The sequence below is a fragment of the Mastomys coucha genome, unplaced genomic scaffold (genome assembly GCF_008632895.1).
Source record: "Mastomys coucha isolate ucsf_1 unplaced genomic scaffold, UCSF_Mcou_1 pScaffold21, whole genome shotgun sequence".
Taxonomy (NCBI): domain Eukaryota; kingdom Metazoa; phylum Chordata; class Mammalia; order Rodentia; family Muridae; genus Mastomys; species Mastomys coucha.
This window is the reverse complement of record NW_022196904.1, coordinates 18,529,871-18,548,468: the sequence shown is the minus strand read 5'-3', so window position 1 is coordinate 18,548,468 and position 18,598 is coordinate 18,529,871. Positions and strand designations below refer to the sequence as shown.

The 18,598-nt window shown below is 50.3% G+C and overlaps 2 protein-coding genes and 1 long non-coding RNA gene across 3 annotated transcripts in view; 1 reads left to right on the top strand and 2 right to left on the bottom strand.

Moving 5' to 3' along the window:
- Positions 1-2,244: 2,244 nt before the first annotated feature.
- Positions 2,245-6,862, bottom strand: Lypd3 (LY6/PLAUR domain containing 3). The gene is made up of 5 exons (XM_031385670.1): positions 6,688-6,862; positions 6,106-6,237; positions 4,819-4,989; positions 4,360-4,521; positions 2,245-3,261 (listed from the first exon to the last, which is right to left on the bottom strand). Exons 1-5 carry the CDS (start codon positions 6,770-6,772, stop codon positions 2,756-2,758), a joined length of 1,056 nt encoding a protein of 351 aa, XP_031241530.1. The 5' UTR covers positions 6,773-6,862; the 3' UTR covers positions 2,245-2,755.
- LOC116101813 lies at positions 5,227-12,111 on the top strand. The gene is made up of 5 exons (XR_004122928.1): positions 5,227-5,528; positions 6,138-6,243; positions 6,653-6,929; positions 9,219-9,273; positions 11,422-12,111. It is a non-coding gene; the product is annotated as an uncharacterized LOC116101813 (long non-coding RNA).
- Positions 12,112-13,931: 1,820 nt separating this feature from the next.
- Positions 13,932-18,598, bottom strand: part of Phldb3 (pleckstrin homology like domain family B member 3) — an 18,667-nt gene continuing 14,000 nt past the window's right edge. Inside the window, exons 11-15 of the mRNA XM_031385669.1 lie at positions 18,445-18,564; positions 18,066-18,116; positions 16,202-16,427; positions 15,568-15,653; positions 13,932-14,369 (exon numbers count right to left, since the gene is read on the bottom strand). Coding sequence (XP_031241529.1) covers positions 14,235-14,369; positions 15,568-15,653; positions 16,202-16,427; positions 18,066-18,116; positions 18,445-18,564 — 618 coding nt within the window. The 3' untranslated portion in view covers positions 13,932-14,234. The remainder of the gene's footprint in view (positions 14,370-15,567; positions 15,654-16,201; positions 16,428-18,065; positions 18,117-18,444; positions 18,565-18,598) is intronic.

Below are 18,598 nucleotides of genomic sequence, written 5' to 3'. Positions count from 1 at the left end.
TGCCTCCTGCCCCCTGCCTCCTGCCTCCTGCCTCCTCCTCACTGGAGAGCTCCACTCTCACTCCTAACCCTGATAGGATATCGCCAGAGAGAAACTTGAGGGAGCAGAGGGTCTATTTGGCTTATGCTTCTACTTTATAGTCTATCATCGAGGGAAGCCGAGACAGGAACCTGGAGGCAGGAGCTGAAGCAGAGACCACAGAGGAGTGCTGCTTACTGCCTCTTGCTCTCTGTGGCTTGTTCAGCAGCTGTCTTCCTTATAAATCCCAGGTGCATCTGCCTAGGGACGCTGCTGCCCACAGTGGACTGGACCCTCCCAACTAAACCAGCAGTCAAGGAAATATCCCACAGACATGCTCACGGGCCAATCCGATGGTGGCCATGCGTCAACTGAGAGTCCCTCTCCATCTGTCTAGATTGACACAAACTGTGACACCAGCTTATTTACTTATTTGTATTAGTGTTGGCTCGTATCTCCCAATATGGAGTCAAATTTCTTTCAATACAAACCCATGTCTTTCCATATGGATTCTTGTTTGTTTCTTGTGGGTTACGGTTCTTTGCTAAGGTTATTTAATTTGATTTTCCATTTGTCCTAGTTTTGGTCACAGGGATCCTCTCCAAGACACCTCCCTTTGACCTTTGGCACCTGCCTCTCCCCATGCCTGAGTATTCCTAATCTTCTCTCTGTGTGTACGTCTGTGTGTGCGTGTGTGTGTGTGTGTGTGTGTGTATCACTGCCCACCTTTATTTTATAAGATTTATGTATTTGTTTGTTTTTATGTGTATTTAGTGTTTCATCTGCCTGTATCTGTACATGGAGTACATACAGTGCCTGTGGAGGCCAAAAGAGGGCTCTACCAGAGCTGGTGTTGTTGAGGGTTCTCAGCTCAGCTGGGTCGTCAAGCACCGCAAGTGCTCTTAACCCTTGAGCATCACTCCAGACCCACACTTTGCTTTTTGAGATAGGGTCTGTCATTAGCAGGGAACTCTTAGCTGCCTGTCTGTCAGTCTGTCTCCTAGAAATTCTATCTCTACCCTTTATAGCTGGGATTATAACAATGTATCACCACATCCAGCTTTTTCTCTGGGCCATCCCGCCAAACCTCTATTTCTTTACTTTCTAGATCACCTCTTTTTAAAATGAAAAAGCTAAAGTGTGGTGCAGATCTGTAATCCCAGCACTTTGGAAACTGAGTTCAAGGTTAGTGGAAGATACATGGTAAAATTCTGTCTCAGAGTTCAAGACTACCCTGGTCTATGAAGCAATTTCAGGCCAGCCAGGGCTACACAATGAGACCCTCTTTCAATTAAAAAAAAAAAAAGCCAAACATAAATAAGTAAATAAATGACATTTAGGCAAAGAGGGTTGGAATGACTTTCCTACATTTTCTTAATGGTGCCTGGCAGGACAGGATTTGAATGCAGGTGGCATGATTTGAATTCAGGCAGTATGATTTAGAATCGAAGGCTTCTATTCTCAACCTGTGTGCCATGATCCCTTTAGGGCCAAATGACCGTCTCACAGGGGTCACATACCAGATATGCTGCATGTCAGATATTTACATTACAATTCATAACAGTAGCAAAACTGCAGTTGTGGAGTAACAATGAAATAATCTACAATTAGGGATCACTACAACACAGGAATTGTATTAAAGCGTTGCAGCGTTCGTTCGGAAGGTTGAGACCCACTGGTTTACACAGTATTTCATTATGTACCCCATGCTGGTCTGGAACTCACTATGTCGCTCAGGCCACCAACTCACAGCCATCCTGCCTCAGCCTCCTGAATGCTGGGGTCACAGGCTGGTAGACCAAGTGCAATGTGCAGCACAGATCTATACTCTTAACCACTACCCTCTGGTCTTCCTGGAGGACTGAGGCTGTGCAGATGGTCCTACCTCCCCTCCTACCCACGTGCAATTTCTTTGTAACACGTATTTCTTATTTTGTTGTATGGCACACATACAACCTCTGGAGTCAGAGGACAAGCGATTATTTTCTCCACCATGTGGGCTTCACAGACGAACTGAAGTTCTCAGGCTTTTACCCAAAAATCCATCCCAACAGCTTTTTTTTTTTTTTTTTTTTTGAGACAATGTCTTGGTGTCTAACCTTGGCTGATCTAGAACTCACTATATAAGAATAGGTTGTCCTTAGCTCCGTTTTGAAAAAACAACAACAAAAACAAACAGACAAACAAAAAAACCTTGATATGAAAGATGAAAGAGGTGGACGAAAGTCAGTTAACTCACTATACAAAGTAACAATCTTTATTGACACCTTGCTGTGCCAGACAGAACACATAGAGAGGCCAGAGGCAAGACCCTGTCCTGGAGTTGTTCACAGTCGCCCAAGGAAGACAGGCGACCAGGTTCCTGCACAGATGCCCAGCAGCGCTCAAAAGATGGATCCATTGTCCACCTGCCTGGCCATCTCCCAGTCTGATCGGGAAAACTGGAAGAGGAGGCTTGCGGTTGGACTCTCCGGGCCTCTCTCAGCCAGTAGATTTCTGTTCCCACTGTCCTGGACACCATCAAGGGGAATGCTGTGCCCGCATCAAAAAAAGTAGGGCCACCCCAGGGGAGTATTTACAACAGTAGACTGTTTCCGGAAGCTGCAAACCAGTGCAGTTGGAACTGGGGATGCTGGAGGATGGGGGCGGAGCCAGTCCAGTCAAGTGCAAAAATAGAAAGAGTTGGTACGGCAGGGCCAGGGAATCTAGGTGAAATGGACGGTTCGAGATGAGATGTTCACAGCATCGCGCCAGCAACCACAGTCAACAGAACTGCTGACAACCAGGACCCTAGAGCACCAGAGCCTCCTTTAGCTGGGACTTGGGCGGCATCTTTCTCCTGATACTTCCCCACATTGCTGCGGTCTTGGTGGCCCACAGCACCTCCACTCAACCGCGACCCCTCTTCCTGTATGACTTCGTGTTCTCTTTCATGGGAAGAAGTGTGGCTGGCTTGGGCTGTGGTGGGCTTGACGGTGGAAGTGGTCGTGGTTGGGGCTGCTGTAGAGGTCAGGCTGGAGGAGTTCTGGGCCTGAGTGGATGGGGCTGCAGTGGTTGGAGGGGGCAGCAGGACTAGGGGTGGGATTCGAGGGGAGAAATAGGTCTTATTGCGAAGATCAGAGTTACAACGAGGGCCCTGACAGCAGGAGCCGCTGAGTGTGAATCCTGGACCCGTCACCCCATCCCGGGTGCAGGTCTCATCCTGGACACAGCCTCGGACAGGTAAGGACACAGTCACGTTGGCTGCAAGGAAGAGACACAAAAAGGTCTATCATTGAACAGATAGGGATTGGCATAGCCCAGATAAAGTTTAGGGACTTCTGGAATAAGTCAGGAGCAGTGAACCCCGAGATGAGACAGAAGGCTGTGCACTCGTGTGTCCGAACATCTTAACTTTGGTCCCACTTTCTGCAAAGCATTGTGCTGCTGGCATCTGCCTATGATGACTGTATTTCCACACAATGCTTTGAGAAGGGTGGAATCCAAGCTCCAGATTTGTCTTGGAACAAAGGCTTTAACAGAGATTCATCTGTGAGCAAAACTCAAACACAACCTTCCCTTTGCCTCTCTCAGTTCCCTGCTAAATTTAGTCTCCTGAGAAACACCTGGCACTAGAAGGACTTGAAAACTTCACCTGCCATGGAGTGAGTACACCCCTTCACTGGGGGATTCTAGGCAGGGGCTCTACCACTGAGCCACACCCCCAGCCCCTCATTGGGGGGTCCTAGGCAAGGGCTCTACCACTGAGCCACACCCCAGCCCCTCATTGGGGGGTCCTAGGCAAGGGCTCTACCACTGAGCCACACCCTCAGCCCCTCACTGGGGGATTCTAAGCAGAGGCTCTACCACTAAGCCACACCCCCAGCCCTTCACTGGGGGATTCTAGGCAGGGGCTCTACCACTGAACCTATATCTCCAGCTCTGAACTACATCCTTTAATATTGTGGAACAAGTGGGACACCTAAGTTTTCAGGGCTCAAACCAGATTTCCCAAGTCACACAGGCAAAAGGCTTATAAGTTTAAACCCAAGTCTTAGTTCATGGTTTTCCATTCTGTATCCTGTATCCTGCAGTCTTCTATAGGCATTGTCGTTCTCCTTCTCCCTCTCCCTCTCCTTTTCCCTCTCCCTCTCCTTCCCCCCCCACCCCAGAAGTCTGTAAGTAGACTTTAGTCTATAGCCTACATTTCCCATGATGCCGTAGGTCACAGCAAGTTAAAAGCAGTCCCCAGTATTTAGGGTGTGAAGAGGGCAGAAGGGTGACCCTTTAGGTGAAGCGCTCCCCCTAGGACAGCTATCACAACTCCTACAGGTCTCAAGCTCCTTCAGGGGGCTGGCTCACCTGCGGTCAAGGTGACGTTACCATCGAAACAGCCCTTGTAGACACGGCCACTGGCATTGTAGCAGTTCACAACCGGCGGCATGGAGCCCTGGCACTTCTCGCGGCTCAGTCCCACACAGCTGTAGCACTCTGCGCCATTAGGCTCATATGCACTCTCATTACCTGCAGGGGGTGTGGGGGAGCAGAAACAGAAAAGAAAGGGTCAAGAGGGTGCGACTCAGGAAGCTAAGGCAGTAAGATCTCAAGTTCAAGGCCAGCCTGTCTTGCACAGAGATCTAGACAACCGGCCAGCTGTACCTGTGACTCCACCCCTTATCTCCTAGCCACACTCCCTGTATGGACCTGAGGCGTATACATTATTGATGTCTGCAGTTTTCCACCCCGCCATCCCCCGCAGCCCTGCCTCAGCTTGCAGTAGCCTTAGCTCCCAGCCCTAGAGAGGCTCCGCCCGCGACAGACCTGCAGGGTTGAGGCCTCGCAAAGTGAGGTTGAGTTTGGCGTTGCATCGGTCCTCGGCGCACTGCTGTAGCTGAAAGAAGGCCAGGAGCCCATGAAGGTCCAGTCCGCGGTCGTTCTTGCCGGGGATTCCGGAACCACAGCCTCGCACCGCCACAGAAAATTGCCCGTGGACTGCGGAGGAAAAGGGGTGGGGTCAGAGCAGACAGGGCCGGTGGGCGGAGCTTTGAATGAACAATACACCAGGATGGTCAGGCCTGGATCAACAAGTGGAGATCTCAAAGAGGGCAGATCCGTGGGTAGAGAGCTACAGGTGGAGGGAGGGTGGTGTAGTCAAAGAGAAGAGCTTCAAAGAATATAGTCCAAAGAGAATAGGCTGATTGGCAAATGCAACAGCCTGGAGAGCCGGGCTCAACTGAAAGCCTCAATGACTAGGTCAAAAGGGGGAGGAGCCCCAGGAAAGTAGCTTCCAATTAAGTAGATCCAATTAAGAGACTGGAAGAAAACAAGTTTTTAAAAAGGCTAGGAGACAAACTTGGTGGTACAAGCCTGCAATCCCAGCTACTGGGGAGGCTGAGGCAGTGGGGTCTGGAGTTCCGGTCTAGCTTGTACCCTGCGGCCAGGAAAGGCAGACCTGGTGGTACAAGCTGCCAGGTGACTCAGGAGGCTGAAGGAGGAGACTCACAACCACAAGGGCCTACCTGAACTTCATAGTGAGTTTAAGGGCAATTCAGCAAGACCTTGTCTCAAAATACAAACTTAAAGGGAGTTGAGGATCCAGCTTGGTGTGGAGCGTTATCCGTCATGTTTTGTGCTGGCTGGGTCTTGAGTTCAGACCACAACTTCACACGGATGCATAGAGAGGAGGCCCTGTATCTGACTTGGGGGAAGGTGGGATTCCTGAGTGAGGGGTCTGGAAACTCAGAGGCATTAAGGGCGGAGACTGACTAAGAAACTAGGATCCCTTTCAAAGGACTCGTCTCCCTCCACTAAATAATAATTTGTGTTAGTGGGTAAGCATTCCTGCAGGGAGTGAGGGAAAGTGGTAAAGATGTCCCTCCTGTACAGATTGCAACTCTCAGGAGCACTCCAACCCCTCACCCCGCCCCCGACTCCCGCCTTCTATCTATCTACCTGCCTAAGCCCCAAAAAAGAAGTCTGTGCTGCAGGGTCTCAGAGAGGGCTGAAAGGGAAAGGCGTGGCCAGATCTGAAAGGTCTCTAAGGACGCGGAGCCACACTGGAGGAGTCGGGAAGGGGTAGTCAGGGACCACCGGGTGGGTAGCACTTACTGGTCTCCACCGCCCCCACGGCCTCGGTACAGACGTCCACTCCGGGACCACATTTGACTGTCTTCATCCGGTGTGGAGAGCATCCGTCATCTGCTTTCTGCACGCAGCTGTAGCACTCCAGGGCTTGCGCTCCTGCGGGTGAGGGCCGGGTAGAATCTAGTGTTCTTTGTTAAAGCCTTCTCCCCACAAAGACAACATCTTCTCCAGTGGCCTTTGTCCCGGGGTGAGATGATTCTACTGTGCATCCAGAACAGCAGTAGAAGCCCTCCCACAAGTTTCGGGGTGCAGGACACACTGACCCTTTTCCTACTACCCACTGTGCCAGCACTGGGAGCTTTCCCCTCTCCTAGTTGCTTATGCCGGAGGAAGGGGATCGCAGCCCCTATCTTAGGATGGGGGAGGGGTGCCTCTCTCAGTTGCCTGCTCGGTGTGGGAGAACTTCCTTACAGCCCCTCTGCCCAGGGCAGGGGCAGCTGAATTGCCTTTGGCTGTGTTCAACTTTTCTTAAAAGACTTTCTGGGAAGAGCAGGGGAATTATCTTCCTTAGGGGCCCCAACTCTACTTTCCTGTCAACACACCCACCTTCACACAGCAGTAGCGGTAGCAGTAGCAGCCACCCGGTGGTCCACATCACTGGCTGTGTATCTCTTCTCCTGGCGGCATCCATAGCTGTGTCCTGCTCTCTCCGCGTCCCCCCTGGGTGTGCCACCTTCCAACCCGGGTCCTCTTACCTGAGCCTCAGATGAGTAACCTACCCTGGGGCAACCCTGGCCTTGCCCAACCAGGCCAACTCAGCGTCCGCTGTGGGGCGGGCCCGCCTCTAGGTGCGTCACCCACAGGGAGAGCGGCCCCTGCCCTGTGCCTTTGCCAAGGAGGGAAAGGGCGGGAGTAGAGGTTCCCTCTAGTCCCCTGGATAAAAGTATGGGTGGGTTTCAGAGGTAGAGGGAGTACAGGGGCTCAAAGAGAGACAGTGGCATTCAGGGTCTGCTAGGGTCCTGAGTTTATGTGGTATGCCTGCCTGCCTTCGCCTCGGGATTGGAGACCCCGAGGCAGAACCACTGTCTGTCTTTGCAGAGCTCCCAATCTGATGGCAGATTCAGATATTAATTAAACAATTGGGAAAACTGTTATTTACAAGTCAGACATGGTGACTCATGCCTGTAATCACAGCACTCACGGAGCTGAGGCAGGAGGATTGCCATGAGTTTGAGGCACTGTGATTCCAGGCCTTACTGAACTATAGAAAGAGATCTTATCTCAAAAAGCCAAAACAAACAACTCTGTTATAATTTACAAGAGATTAAGGCTCCGGAGGAATCCGGATAAAGGGCTACATGCAGAGTTGGAATTGAGAAGTGAGTAGACTTTTCAATATGGTTAAGCTGGGAAATAGTATCAGGTATCTATTGAGAGGTGATGGGAAAGGTATATAGAATCAAAATACATTGCATACTTGATTCTTGAACACCTATCATGTGTGCTGGGCACTGCAATAAGTCCTTTAAATTTAAAGGAAAAAAGTGACTGGAGAGCTAAGATAGTGCCTAGGGGTCAGCAGTGGAGTCCCTGCTTAGAATCCCCCAGTGAGGGGCTGGGGGCGTGGCTCAGTGGTAGAGCCCCTGCCTAGAATCCCCCAGTGAGGGGCTGGGGGTGTGGCTCAGTGGTAGAGCCCCTGCCTAGAATCTCACAGTGAAAGATCAGATAGTACTTAAGGTTTAGTGGTAGAGCATTTACCTAGCATGAATGAAACCCCGGGTTCCATCCCCAGTATCGTCTTACTAAAGTAAATAAATAAATAAAACAAAAGGAAAAACCAAAAGTGGTCCCTTCACCCATGCACCATTGCTCAGCAATGGAAAGGTTCAGTGGGTGGTATACACAGCTACATAGATGGATCTTTAAAACAGTGACTCAAAGAGACAAGTCAGGCAGCTCACAGTGTAACTTTGTTCATATGGAGTTCTGAGCCAGACCAAACTAGCCCACAGAAATAAATGGGTTGGTTTAGAAAATGAACAAAGGTTCCCTCTAAGTGAGTCTTATCCCAGAGGGTACCTCTTCTATCTCCATCTAGGGAGGGTGGCCTTGTGTGTATGTGCCTGTGACATACAGAATTGTTGAGCTGTATACTTAGGAACCTCACTGGAAGTACATCATTCTTCAAGAAAAACACGAGGAAGCTGGGCCTGGGCCTTGTGGCACAGTCCTATAGTCTTAGCTCGTAGGAGGCCGAGACAGGACAAAGTTTGACCTGAGTCTGGGCTGTATCTAGAGGGGTGGGGCGGGATGAGAACGTTCAGCATCTAAAACCACTTGTCTCCAAACCTGGGCCTGAGTTGGATCCCTGGGACCCACATCGCAGAAAGGGAAAAGCAAAAATTGATTCCTAAAAGCTATCTTCTGCCTTCCACATATCTGTAGCACAACATACCCTCTAAATAGTGAATAAATAAATGTAATGAGACAGAATCACAGAGCCTATACAAATGAGCCTTAGAGAAGTCAAGAGTAATAAGAACAAAGAAGGGGCAGGGGTGCGGGGTGGGAGAGGGAGGAAGGGAGAGCTGGGTATAAAGGCTCATGCTTAAAAATCCCAGACTCAGAAAGCTCTGACAGTAGGATTGCATTGAGTTTGAAACCAGCCTGGGCTACATAGTGAGACCCTATTTCAAACTTCCCTCCAGGCTTCACAAAGGAGTCAGGAAGACCAGAGCCACTGGGCCATTTTCGAAATGAGAAAAGAGAGTTCATTGGCTTGCCTGGCATGAATGGAGCCCAGATTCTATCCCCAGAGCTGGGGGGGGTGGGGGGGAATGAATACGTTGGAGGTGGAGGCAGGAGGAGGTAAAGCTTATGCTCAGCCCCATAGGAAATTTGAGGCAAGCCTGGGCTGTATGAGATCTTGTCTGGGGCATGGGGGTGGGGGGACACAGAGAGGAGGAAAAAGGAACCAACCAGTAACTGTCAGGAGCTGTCCCTGTTAATGTAGGAGCCATGCGCTTGCAGTGGACATGAGTAATCTCAGAGCACCCTGACCTAGGCCAGGGCTGCCTGTGACCATGAATGGTCTACGCAAAAGCAAGACTACCCGTGTGACTATGCCTATACACAAGGAACAAACAAGATCATTACACCAATCATGATGTGACTCCACAAGCCCACATTCTGGTAAGTCGTTCAGGTTATTATGTTACTGGAAGTTACGGTTTAAGCCTAGCTTTGCTCTTCCTGCATCAAAAATCAGATCCACGAAGACTCTAACTCTGTGCTTGTTCTGTGACAGGACCCAGCACAGAGCAAAACCCTGCTTCCTGGAACTGCCGCCCAAACCACCACACGGGAGTCCATATCATTATAAATGTGTCTCTCTAGCCAGGAGTAGCCATCCAGCCTGGAATCCCAGCACATGATACACGCAGAGTTCGAGGCCTTCATAAGCTACAAAGCAAGTTCTAGGTCAGCTTCATGAGACACTGGAGAGACATAGGAAAAAAGGAATCCAGAACATTTTTAAGAGGAAGAACCTCTTAAAACCTACCAGGGATTACTGATGAATCAAATGGGAGGGAAGCCTAAAGGTGTGGCTCAGCTTCGTGTAGCTCAGCAGTACAGTGCTTGCCTAGAATCCAGTGAGAGGCTGGGGTGTGGTTCAGTGGTAGGGCCCCAGCCTAGGATCCCCCAGTCAGGGGCTGGGGGCATGGCTCAGTGGTAGAGCCCCTGCCTAGGATCCCCCAGTCAGGGGCTGGGGGCGTGGCTCAGTGGTAGAGCCCCTGCCTAGGATCCCCCAGTGAGGGGCTGGGGATGTGGCTCAGTGGTAGAGCCCCTGCCTAGAATCCCCCAGTGAGGGGCTGGGGGTGTGGCTCAGTGGTAGAGCCCCTGTCTAGAATCCCCCAGTGAGGGGCTGGGGATGTGGCTCAGTGGTGGAGCCCCTGCCTAGAATCCCCCAGTGAGGGGGTGGGGTGTGGCTCAGTGGTAGGGCCCCTGCCTAGAATCCCCCAGTGAGGAGCTGGGGGCGTGGCTCAGTGGTAGATCTCTTCCTTAGCATTCATGAATCCCCAGCATATAAAAGAAAAGAGGGAGGGAAAGCAGGAGGTTTCTAAGTCCATTTTCTGCTCTTTCTTGTTATAAATTCCATTCTCTAACAATAATGATAACCATGACACGAATGGTAATAAAACCCAAGAGTGGAGCAGAAACTATTCAGAACAGCAGTCTACGTGTTTCTAGTGCTCTCCCCTAAGGTGAGGAACGCTTCTGTTGTCACAGAACAGTAGCTCTGTGCTCAGCACTTCTTAGGCCACAACAGCTCTGCAAAGGGAAAACGGAGCCCATTTCACAGAAGAGGAAATCGAGGCTGGGAGAAGCTTGGGAGTAGCAGAAGTGGAACGTGAGCTCAGCTGTTTCCATAGGCCTTTAATGTCACTCTCAGAGTCTCTTCTGGGCTTTGCTGTTTTGTTTATTTGGTTGCTCAGTTTTATTTTATTTTATTTTTTTCATTTGTTTTGTGGCACAAGGTTGTTTTGTTTTGTTTGTTGACTATACTGAGTATGAAACCTGGATATCATACATACTTGGCAACTTCTACCCTGAAGTTACATCACCAGATCTCTTTTTACCTTTTGTTTTATCTTTTTTTTGTGTGTATATGTGTATACACTCATATGGGTGTGTATGAGTGTATATGTATGTGTGTATGTATGTATGTTTGTATGTGTATATGCATGTGTATATATGTATGTGTGAATGTATGTGTATGTGCTAATATGTATATGTATATGTGTATATATGTGTGTGTACATATGTATATATGTTTGTATGTGTATATGTATGTATATGTGTGTATGTGTGTGTACATATGTGTATGTATGTATGTATGTGTGTGTGTGTGTGTGCATGCACACGAAGGATGCATACACACACCTGTCTGCAAGTGAACACACCCTTGCTCATACTGTGAAGGTCAGAGGGGATGTCCCGTGTCCTTCCACATCACTCTCTACCTTACTCCTTTTAGACAGAGTCTCTCACTGAATCTAGAATGAGGCTGTCGGCCAGCAAGCCCCAACCGTCCTCCTTCTTCTTCCTCCCCAAACTGAGGTCCCAGATGTGTGTGTGAATCACCTGCTCTATGCCTCCATGTCCTTCACGTGTTTAATGGAGACCATAATGGTAGACTTTCGTCAGAGGCTGCTCTGGGACCAATGTCAGATGTACGTGAAAAGCTTCAAGCGGTTTTCGGTGCTGCAAAAGCCTTAGCTTTCATAACTTAAATAGATGGTGATAGTATTGGCTAATACTTATATTGATTATTGATAGTCCCTAGGTCTTTGGTTCTGGCTGTCTCCTAGGCAGGATGTTGTGGCGTGATGCAGGCCCATAATCCCCATACTCAGAAGGCTGAAGCAAGAGGATTGCATGTTCAAGGCCAGTCTGGGTTACAAAATGGTGGACCTTGGAGATTGATTAGAGGGTAAAAGCGCTCACCACCAAGCGTGACAACCTGAGTTTGGTTCCCAGGACCCGCGTTGTGGGAGAGAACACATCCTCTGACCTCCACGTGTGCTCAGATGTACACACAATAATAAACAGAGTACACTTTGTAAAAAAGAGAGAGAGAATATACCAGTCCTTTTATAAGCAGCCTGTTGAGAAGAGGGGAGCACAGTAGCCATTCCTAAGAGGGGGAAACTGAGTCACAGATAGAAAGCTACTCTTCTCCATAGGCCAGTGGACGGGCGGTCAGCCCCAGAAGCCCAGACTATGGTGGGAAAGGGCAGCTGTGTTCAGAGAGATCTCTGCTGCCCAGCACCCCTGTTCCCAACAATGACAAGCACCTCGGTCACTTAGGTGGGGTCACCTGTCATCCAGGGAAGACTCAGAGAGAAAGTGAGCGATTCTTGTGATTCATTCAAAACTGGCTTCAGCTGTGCTGCCTCCGCCTCAGGATCCCAGCCCTACACCTTGACTATGTGACCCTGAATTTATGTTCTCTCCGAGACTCCAAGGTATTATTTAAAAGATTTGGCTTGTTTTTGTTTGTTTTTTAAACAGGGTCCTACTTTATAGCCAAGCTGGCCACGAACTCACAGAGTTCTGCCTGGCTCTGCCTTCCAAGTGCTGGGATTAAGGATGTGGCTCCAAGTGTCCTTTTTATCGTATAGGGAAAGGGTGGTACAGGGAGTGAGGAGTGGAGTCCAGAACTGGAAAGGCTGAAAGTTGAATCTCACTGAGTGACTCCAGATAACTTTCTCTCCCTCTCTGGAGGACTCCTTTTGTCAAGTAGGTCTGCAAACCTATTTGAGAGAGATAGAAGTCTCAGTGGCTAGCTGACAGTGATACTGGCCTGCCTGTGGCTCAGGAGGCCCCACAGGCCCCAGGAGCGTGGGAAGAGTTTCAGGGGAGGAACGCTGACTGGTCAGACCAGAAAAGCGAGCATCTTGGGAGGGAGTGGGACCCAGGGTGGGGAGTCCGCTCCTGCTCAGGCCTGCCTGGATTTGGGCTCCTGACCTGAGCTGGGCCAGGACCCAGGGAACAGGAGGCTGTTTGGTTGATTTGCATATTTGTTTACTTGTTTATTTGCATGTTATTTATGCATTTGTTTTCTGGCAATCTTCACTTTTGCTGTATTGGAGATGGAACTCAGAGCCTGGTGCCTGCTAGGCCAGGTCCCTGGGGCGATCTACTCCCCGAAGCTCCTCACTCACTTGGCCTAGGATCCAGAGAGGGGTTCCCACATAAACAGAGGCCTTGTCAGAGGCAGCCATGATGCAAGCCTCGATGTGCCTGGGGCCTTGTCTGGAATGGGTTTCTGGTTCTCCTGAGGCCAGGCAGGCTCACTCCATTGTTTCCCACATTTGACTTAGAAAACACAATTTAAATCTAAATTAAGACCAGGCTCTTCGAGACCCGTGGGCTACTCTGACCACCAGATTTCTTAAAGCTGGCTGCTTCATGGGCATCGAATTCTGCCTGGGGGGCCAGCTAGGGGGACACCCCAGATGATACCTAAACAATGAAGAGAGAGACAACAGCCCAAGAAGTTTTCTGATGTGCAGCTATCCATCATCCTCAGAATCACTTTCTCACAAACTGATTCAGGCATTAAACCCAGTTCAATACCACTAGTATTCAAGGGCACACTAGTGATGAGACAGCGCAGGAGAACTGTTGCCAGGAATGACCCAGGGCAGTCAAGGCCAGGATAAAATAGCCAGATTGCAATAAGGATGGGCTAGCTGAACTATGTGACTCAGCCAAGACAACCAGGGAGGGCTTCCTGGAAGAGGAGAGAACATGCCTCATATAAGTTAGGAACCGAAATGGGCCAAGTACCTAAACAAATTGTATAAGCAATGACCCAGAGGTGGCAAAGGCCCTTCTCCCTTTTGTCTAACTCTTATGGAATGACAGGTGTCACTGGGAACTACAGGGCGGGATGGGAGGGATCAAAAGGAAGTGCCTGGGTGGGTCATCTGGGAATCAGAATGGAGGACTTTCAGGTGGGGCCACTAAACTAAAACCTTAGAAAGGGAAGACAGCAGAGGGGGAAACCCTAAGGAAAATTCAGGACCGAGGACGCAGAGAAGTTTCTAGAACCTGTTTGACCAGCTGGTCAAAAAAATGCATAGAGGCAGATAAATCTACATACTAAAAACCCCAAGTCACAGAAGATTAAGGCCTCTAGTCTGCCCATCTCTTCTCCCATCCATGCACGACCTTAGGGGTGGAAAGTCTCTATCAGGGAAAACCCTTAGGACCCGGGGTGGGGGTGGAGGGAGGGCGTGGGGCGGGGGAAGGACTTCAGCGCTGGGATTCACACCAGCAACCCTGTTTTTTTTCACCGTGTTTAATTCAGTATCAGAGGAGCACCAATAAATAGTTCCTTCCGCCCCTGTCATCTTCCTCCTGCCCCCAAGCGGGGCCTCCAGGGCCTGGCGATGCTGTCGCCGGCAGCCCAGACCCCCGTGGCTCAGGCCAGCTGAGCTGGAGCGGCTGCAGAGATCCCAGAAGGGCGAAGGGGCGGGGCCGAGAGCGGCCTGCAGTGGGCGGGGCCTCGGAGGCCGGAAGGTGCGTCTAGGGACGCAGCTCGCGGGGACCGCCCTTCTCAGAGGGCGGGGCCGCTCAGGGGGTCAGGGGGCGTGGTTTTCGTCCGCAGCTGTCACGATGACGTCCATCCAAATCCGCATGGCTTCCGGGCTGGGCGCCACCATGTAGAAAAGGCGTTCGTAGGTCTTGACACAGAAGGTCAGGCGAGGGCTGGGGCTCTGGAATAAGCAAGGAGAGAGGGTGGTTGGATCGATGTCTACGATTGTCTTTCTAAACCGAGCTAGAATGCCCGCTCCCTTTTCTTCCCACCCCCCCAGACAAGATTTCACCCACTGGCCGGGAATTCATCCAAGCTGGCCTCGAACTCAGATATCTACCTGTCTCTGGCACCTCAGTGTGGGGATAATGGTGTGTGCCACCATACCTGGCTTTTTAATTTTTATTTTCGTTTTTACCCCGCCTCTTTTTTTTTTTTTTAAAGTGGGTTTGACTTCGTAGCTCAGGCTAGCCTTAGACTTGCTGCTCAGCCTCTTGAGGGCTGAGAGTACACCATTCCCAGCTGGAGCCCATTTACTGACCAGCAAATGGGTAAACCCCTTCTTATAGCCATTATGGTTTTAGTCCCAAGGGAAGCGGCTGAAATGTACCCATTTGGGGTTTTTGTTTTGTTTTAAATCAGCTGGGATTCCAACTTGGTCTTTAAAAACCCATAGCTGGGGGCTGGAGAGATGGCTTGGCAGCTGAGAGCACTGGCTGCTCTTGCAGAAGACTAAGGTTCAGTTCCCAGTTCCCACATGGTGCTCACGATCATCTGTAATGTCAATTCCAGAGGCTCTGATGACCTCCTCTGACCTCTGTAGACATCATACATGTGACATAAAAAAAATCTATAAGATGTATTTTAAAACAAACAGCTGGGCGGTAGTGGCGCACACCTTTAGTCCCAGCACTCAGGGGGCAGAGCAGATGGATCTCTGTGAGCTCGAGGCCAGGCTGGGCTACAGAGCTGGTTCCAGAACAGCCAGGGCTACACAGAGAAACCCTGACTAAGATAGATAGATAGATAGATAGATGATAGATAGATAGATAGATAGATAGATAGACATAGATAGATGGAAAGAAAAAGAAAACCAACCAACCAATTAACCATGGTTGGCTCCTTTCCAAAGAAGATTCTAAGTATCAGCTGCCAACATCTCCTTCGGCCTTTACATTTTGTCTCCCTTATAACCCAGGCCTCCAGCTTGAGACCCTCCTGCCCTTGCCTCCTGAGTGCTGGGCTTACAAGCATTATGCTAAACCAGAGCTGGACCATGAGTGTAGCAAGAGCGGCTTTCCCCTGGGTGACCTAGAGATAGGCTGAGGTTTGGCCACAGTCCTCAGCAGGAGGGCATTGTGGCACTGAGCAGGGGTCACCTTGAAGGCACAGCGTAAGTGGTCATAGTACACTTCCTCAATGGCCTGGAAGTAGATGACACCTTTGAGCTTGGTCTCTTCCTTGTCTGGTGGGAAGAAAGAGAGGAAACAGATCTAGTTAGAGACCGGTGTGTGTGTGTGTGTGTGTGTGTGTGTGTGTGTGTGTACTGGGGCCATTGGGTTCTAGTATAGATTAGGACAATGTGGTAACCCTAAGGCTGGAGGGAGGTGGATGTCTATGCTAGATGCGAGACACACAGGTCTAGAGACTACATAAGCCTGGAGATGGGTCCAGGGACAGAAGTGCTGGAGCACTTGGGTCCCTCCGGAAAGGATGGCCTGGGCTCCAGGTGTTCGAGCGGGTGGGTCACTGTCTGGGGCCAGAACTGATCCAAACTCTTCTGTGTTAGTGATTAGAAGCAGGGATTCTGGGTGGTTTAGGAGGAGGGGGTTGGGAGTCGTGTTACGGGACAGAATGGCTTTAACCTAGACTCCCGAGTGTACGGAAGGGGTTGGGAGCCTAACCCCTGGGTCCTAGTGGCAGCGGGAAAGTGGGGGCGGGGAGGGGGCGGGTCTTGATTTTCCAACCCCTGGCTTGAAGCTGCCTGGCTGCCTGGCCTCCTAGCTTACTTACCTGCATAGTAAGCCAGACGGCGCGCCTGCTGGTCAAAGCAAAACCAGCGTTTCCTCCATGTTTTGATGCGGCCGCCCATCTTCACCAGGGGCCCACGACAGCAGCCCCCGGACACCCGCAAGTGGGGGCAGCTTTCCGGATTGTGGCCCCAGCGTTCCAGGTGCTGTGGGAGGTCCAGGACCTGGGGACTTGGAGGGCGTGGTGGGGGTGGGGGCGGGGGCGGGGCCTGCAGGGCACAGAGAAGGGGGTCATTGAGCAAAGAGAGGGATTGCAGACTAGACAGCCTTTGCAATGATACTAACACCCACCATCGTGAAGCCAGGCGTGTGTGGCTCACCGGGGAGGCTGAGGCAGGACTGTCATGATTTCGAGGGCTATAGACGCTGATTAAAAGCAGGAAAAGCAGAGAATGTGCACGGCCTGTCATCTCAGCACTGGCAAAGTAGAGGTAGGAGGATCAGAAGTTCAAGGTTAATCTCAGCTTCATAGTGAGTTCAAAACCAGCCTGGGCTACAAAGATCACCTCAAAAGCCAAACCAAAACCAAAGAAAAAGTCTCCATTTGACAGATGAGTCCCGTCAGTCACAAAGTTTGTGAGGCAGGACTAGAACAGTGAACTTTACCCTCCTGAGTGTGCCACTTTCATGGACTCTGTCCACCCGAGCCCCAGTTCCCTACAGTGAACATGGGGCAGCTCAGCACCCACCCCACCAGTCAGCCCTTGATCATGGAGGCGCGAATCTCAGACACATGCTTGTCCATGCACCCGAGCACACGGGGACACACAAGGTACTCCACAGGGGCTCTTTAATAAATGATGTTACCAGTGCTGCATTTTTAATGAAGACAAGTTTGTGCAGAACAACCCTGAAGGATACAACGCCCTTCCTGCTCCCTGGCTCTACTGAGTCGGGGGGTGGGGGGTCTCTTGTAGCCCATGCTGGCTCTATAGTGGAAGACAATCTTTGACTTTCTGATGATCTTCCTGCCTCTACCTCCCAAGTGCTGAGATTACAGGCATAAATCACCACAACTAGTTTATGTAGTGCAGGTGATAGTACTTGGGCTTCAGTGCTACATCTCCTGAGTCTTTCTATAATTAATTTTTTTTAAACTGCCACAAATGTTTACTCTTTGTCTATAATAACAGCTGAAATAGCTACTGGCATATGGACAGGAAGGAAAAGACAGGAGGAGAAAGACCTGGGATCATAGCTCGTAGCTCAGGGCACAGCTTGTGACTAACACACAGACTGCAAAGCAAGCTAAGCATACAGAATACAAGAACAGGGGGATGGAAAGATCACCCAGCTGGGAAAAAGCGCTTGCCACCAACCCTGATGGTGTGAGTTCCAACCCTGGGACCCACGTAGTGGAAGTTGAGAAGTGATTTCCACAAGTCCTCTGACCTCCACATGTGCACTGTGGCCCCTGCTTGCCTGCCTAACTACACACAACTTTCGTAAACAAATAAATAGTTAAAAAAGGAAAAAAAAAAAAAAAGATGGGGTTGCAGAGAAAGCTCAGGTGACTTCTCTTCCAGAGGTCCTGAGTTCAATTCCCAGCAACCACATGGTGGCTCACAACCATCTGTAATGGTTTCTGATGCCCTCTTCAGTTTACTCATATAAATGAAATAAATAATCTTTAAAAAAAGAGAGAGAGAGAGAGAGAGAGAGATGGAGTCAGTTACCTAAGCAAAGACCATGCACGAGGGAGTGAAACCCGAGTAGGATGGGAATCATTGGACTTCTCTTCAAGGGTCAAGCAGGACCCTTCTGGTTGGACGACAGGAGACAGTGGCGTATAATAAAAGGCAAAAGTCAAGAGGCAAAAGCACCCAGAAGGGACAGAGGGGACTAACCATAATGGCCGGAACTGTAGGGCTGGAACTTTCTCGGCTTCTCATCCCTTCCTGTGGATTTGTGAGGGAGAATCAAGCAGGATCCCAACCCGTAAGACAGAGAAATGTCTGAATAAGGGGGCTGGGGCTGGACCACTGTAGATACAGGGATCTGAGGGAGGAGAGCTCAGGCCTGGACTCCTGAGTCTGAAGGAGGAGGACTGGTGCCTGGAGCCCTGAGTTTGAGGGAGGAGGATTGGGTTCTGGACTCCTGAGTCTGAAGGAGGAGGACTCATACTTGGAGCCCGGAGTCTGAGGGAGGAGGGCTGGGTCTGGATTTGTGCATGTAAAGGAGTGGGGTCAAACGTCCCTTTCTAAGGAGCGGGTCCTGGGGTCTCACCCTAGCCTTGAGCAGCCGTTCCCTCTCAGCCACAGCCTGCTTCAGGAGTCGCTCCATGTGTGCAATGTCTGGGTGAAGCACTGAGTGTCTAGGTGAACAAAGTAGAGATATGATGGTTACCTCAGCTGGCCTCCTCCTCCCTCTCCTCCTTCCA

What these genes read in the sequence shown, in the direction of transcription:
- Lypd3 (XM_031385670.1), bottom strand. Translation starts at nt 6,772, where the DNA reads ATGGATGCCGCCAGGAGAAGAGATACACAGCCAGTGATGTGGACCACC. An exon ending in ACCGCTACTGCTGTGTGAAG is followed by an intron (nt 6,238 to 6,687) that starts GTGGGTGTGTTG and finishes CCTCACCCGCAG; the next exon opens with GAGCGCAAGCCCTGGAGTGC. An exon ending in TAACGTCACCTTGACCGCAG is followed by an intron (nt 3,262 to 4,359) that starts GTGAGCCAGCCC and finishes TCTTCCTTGCAG; the next exon opens with CCAACGTGACTGTGTCCTTA.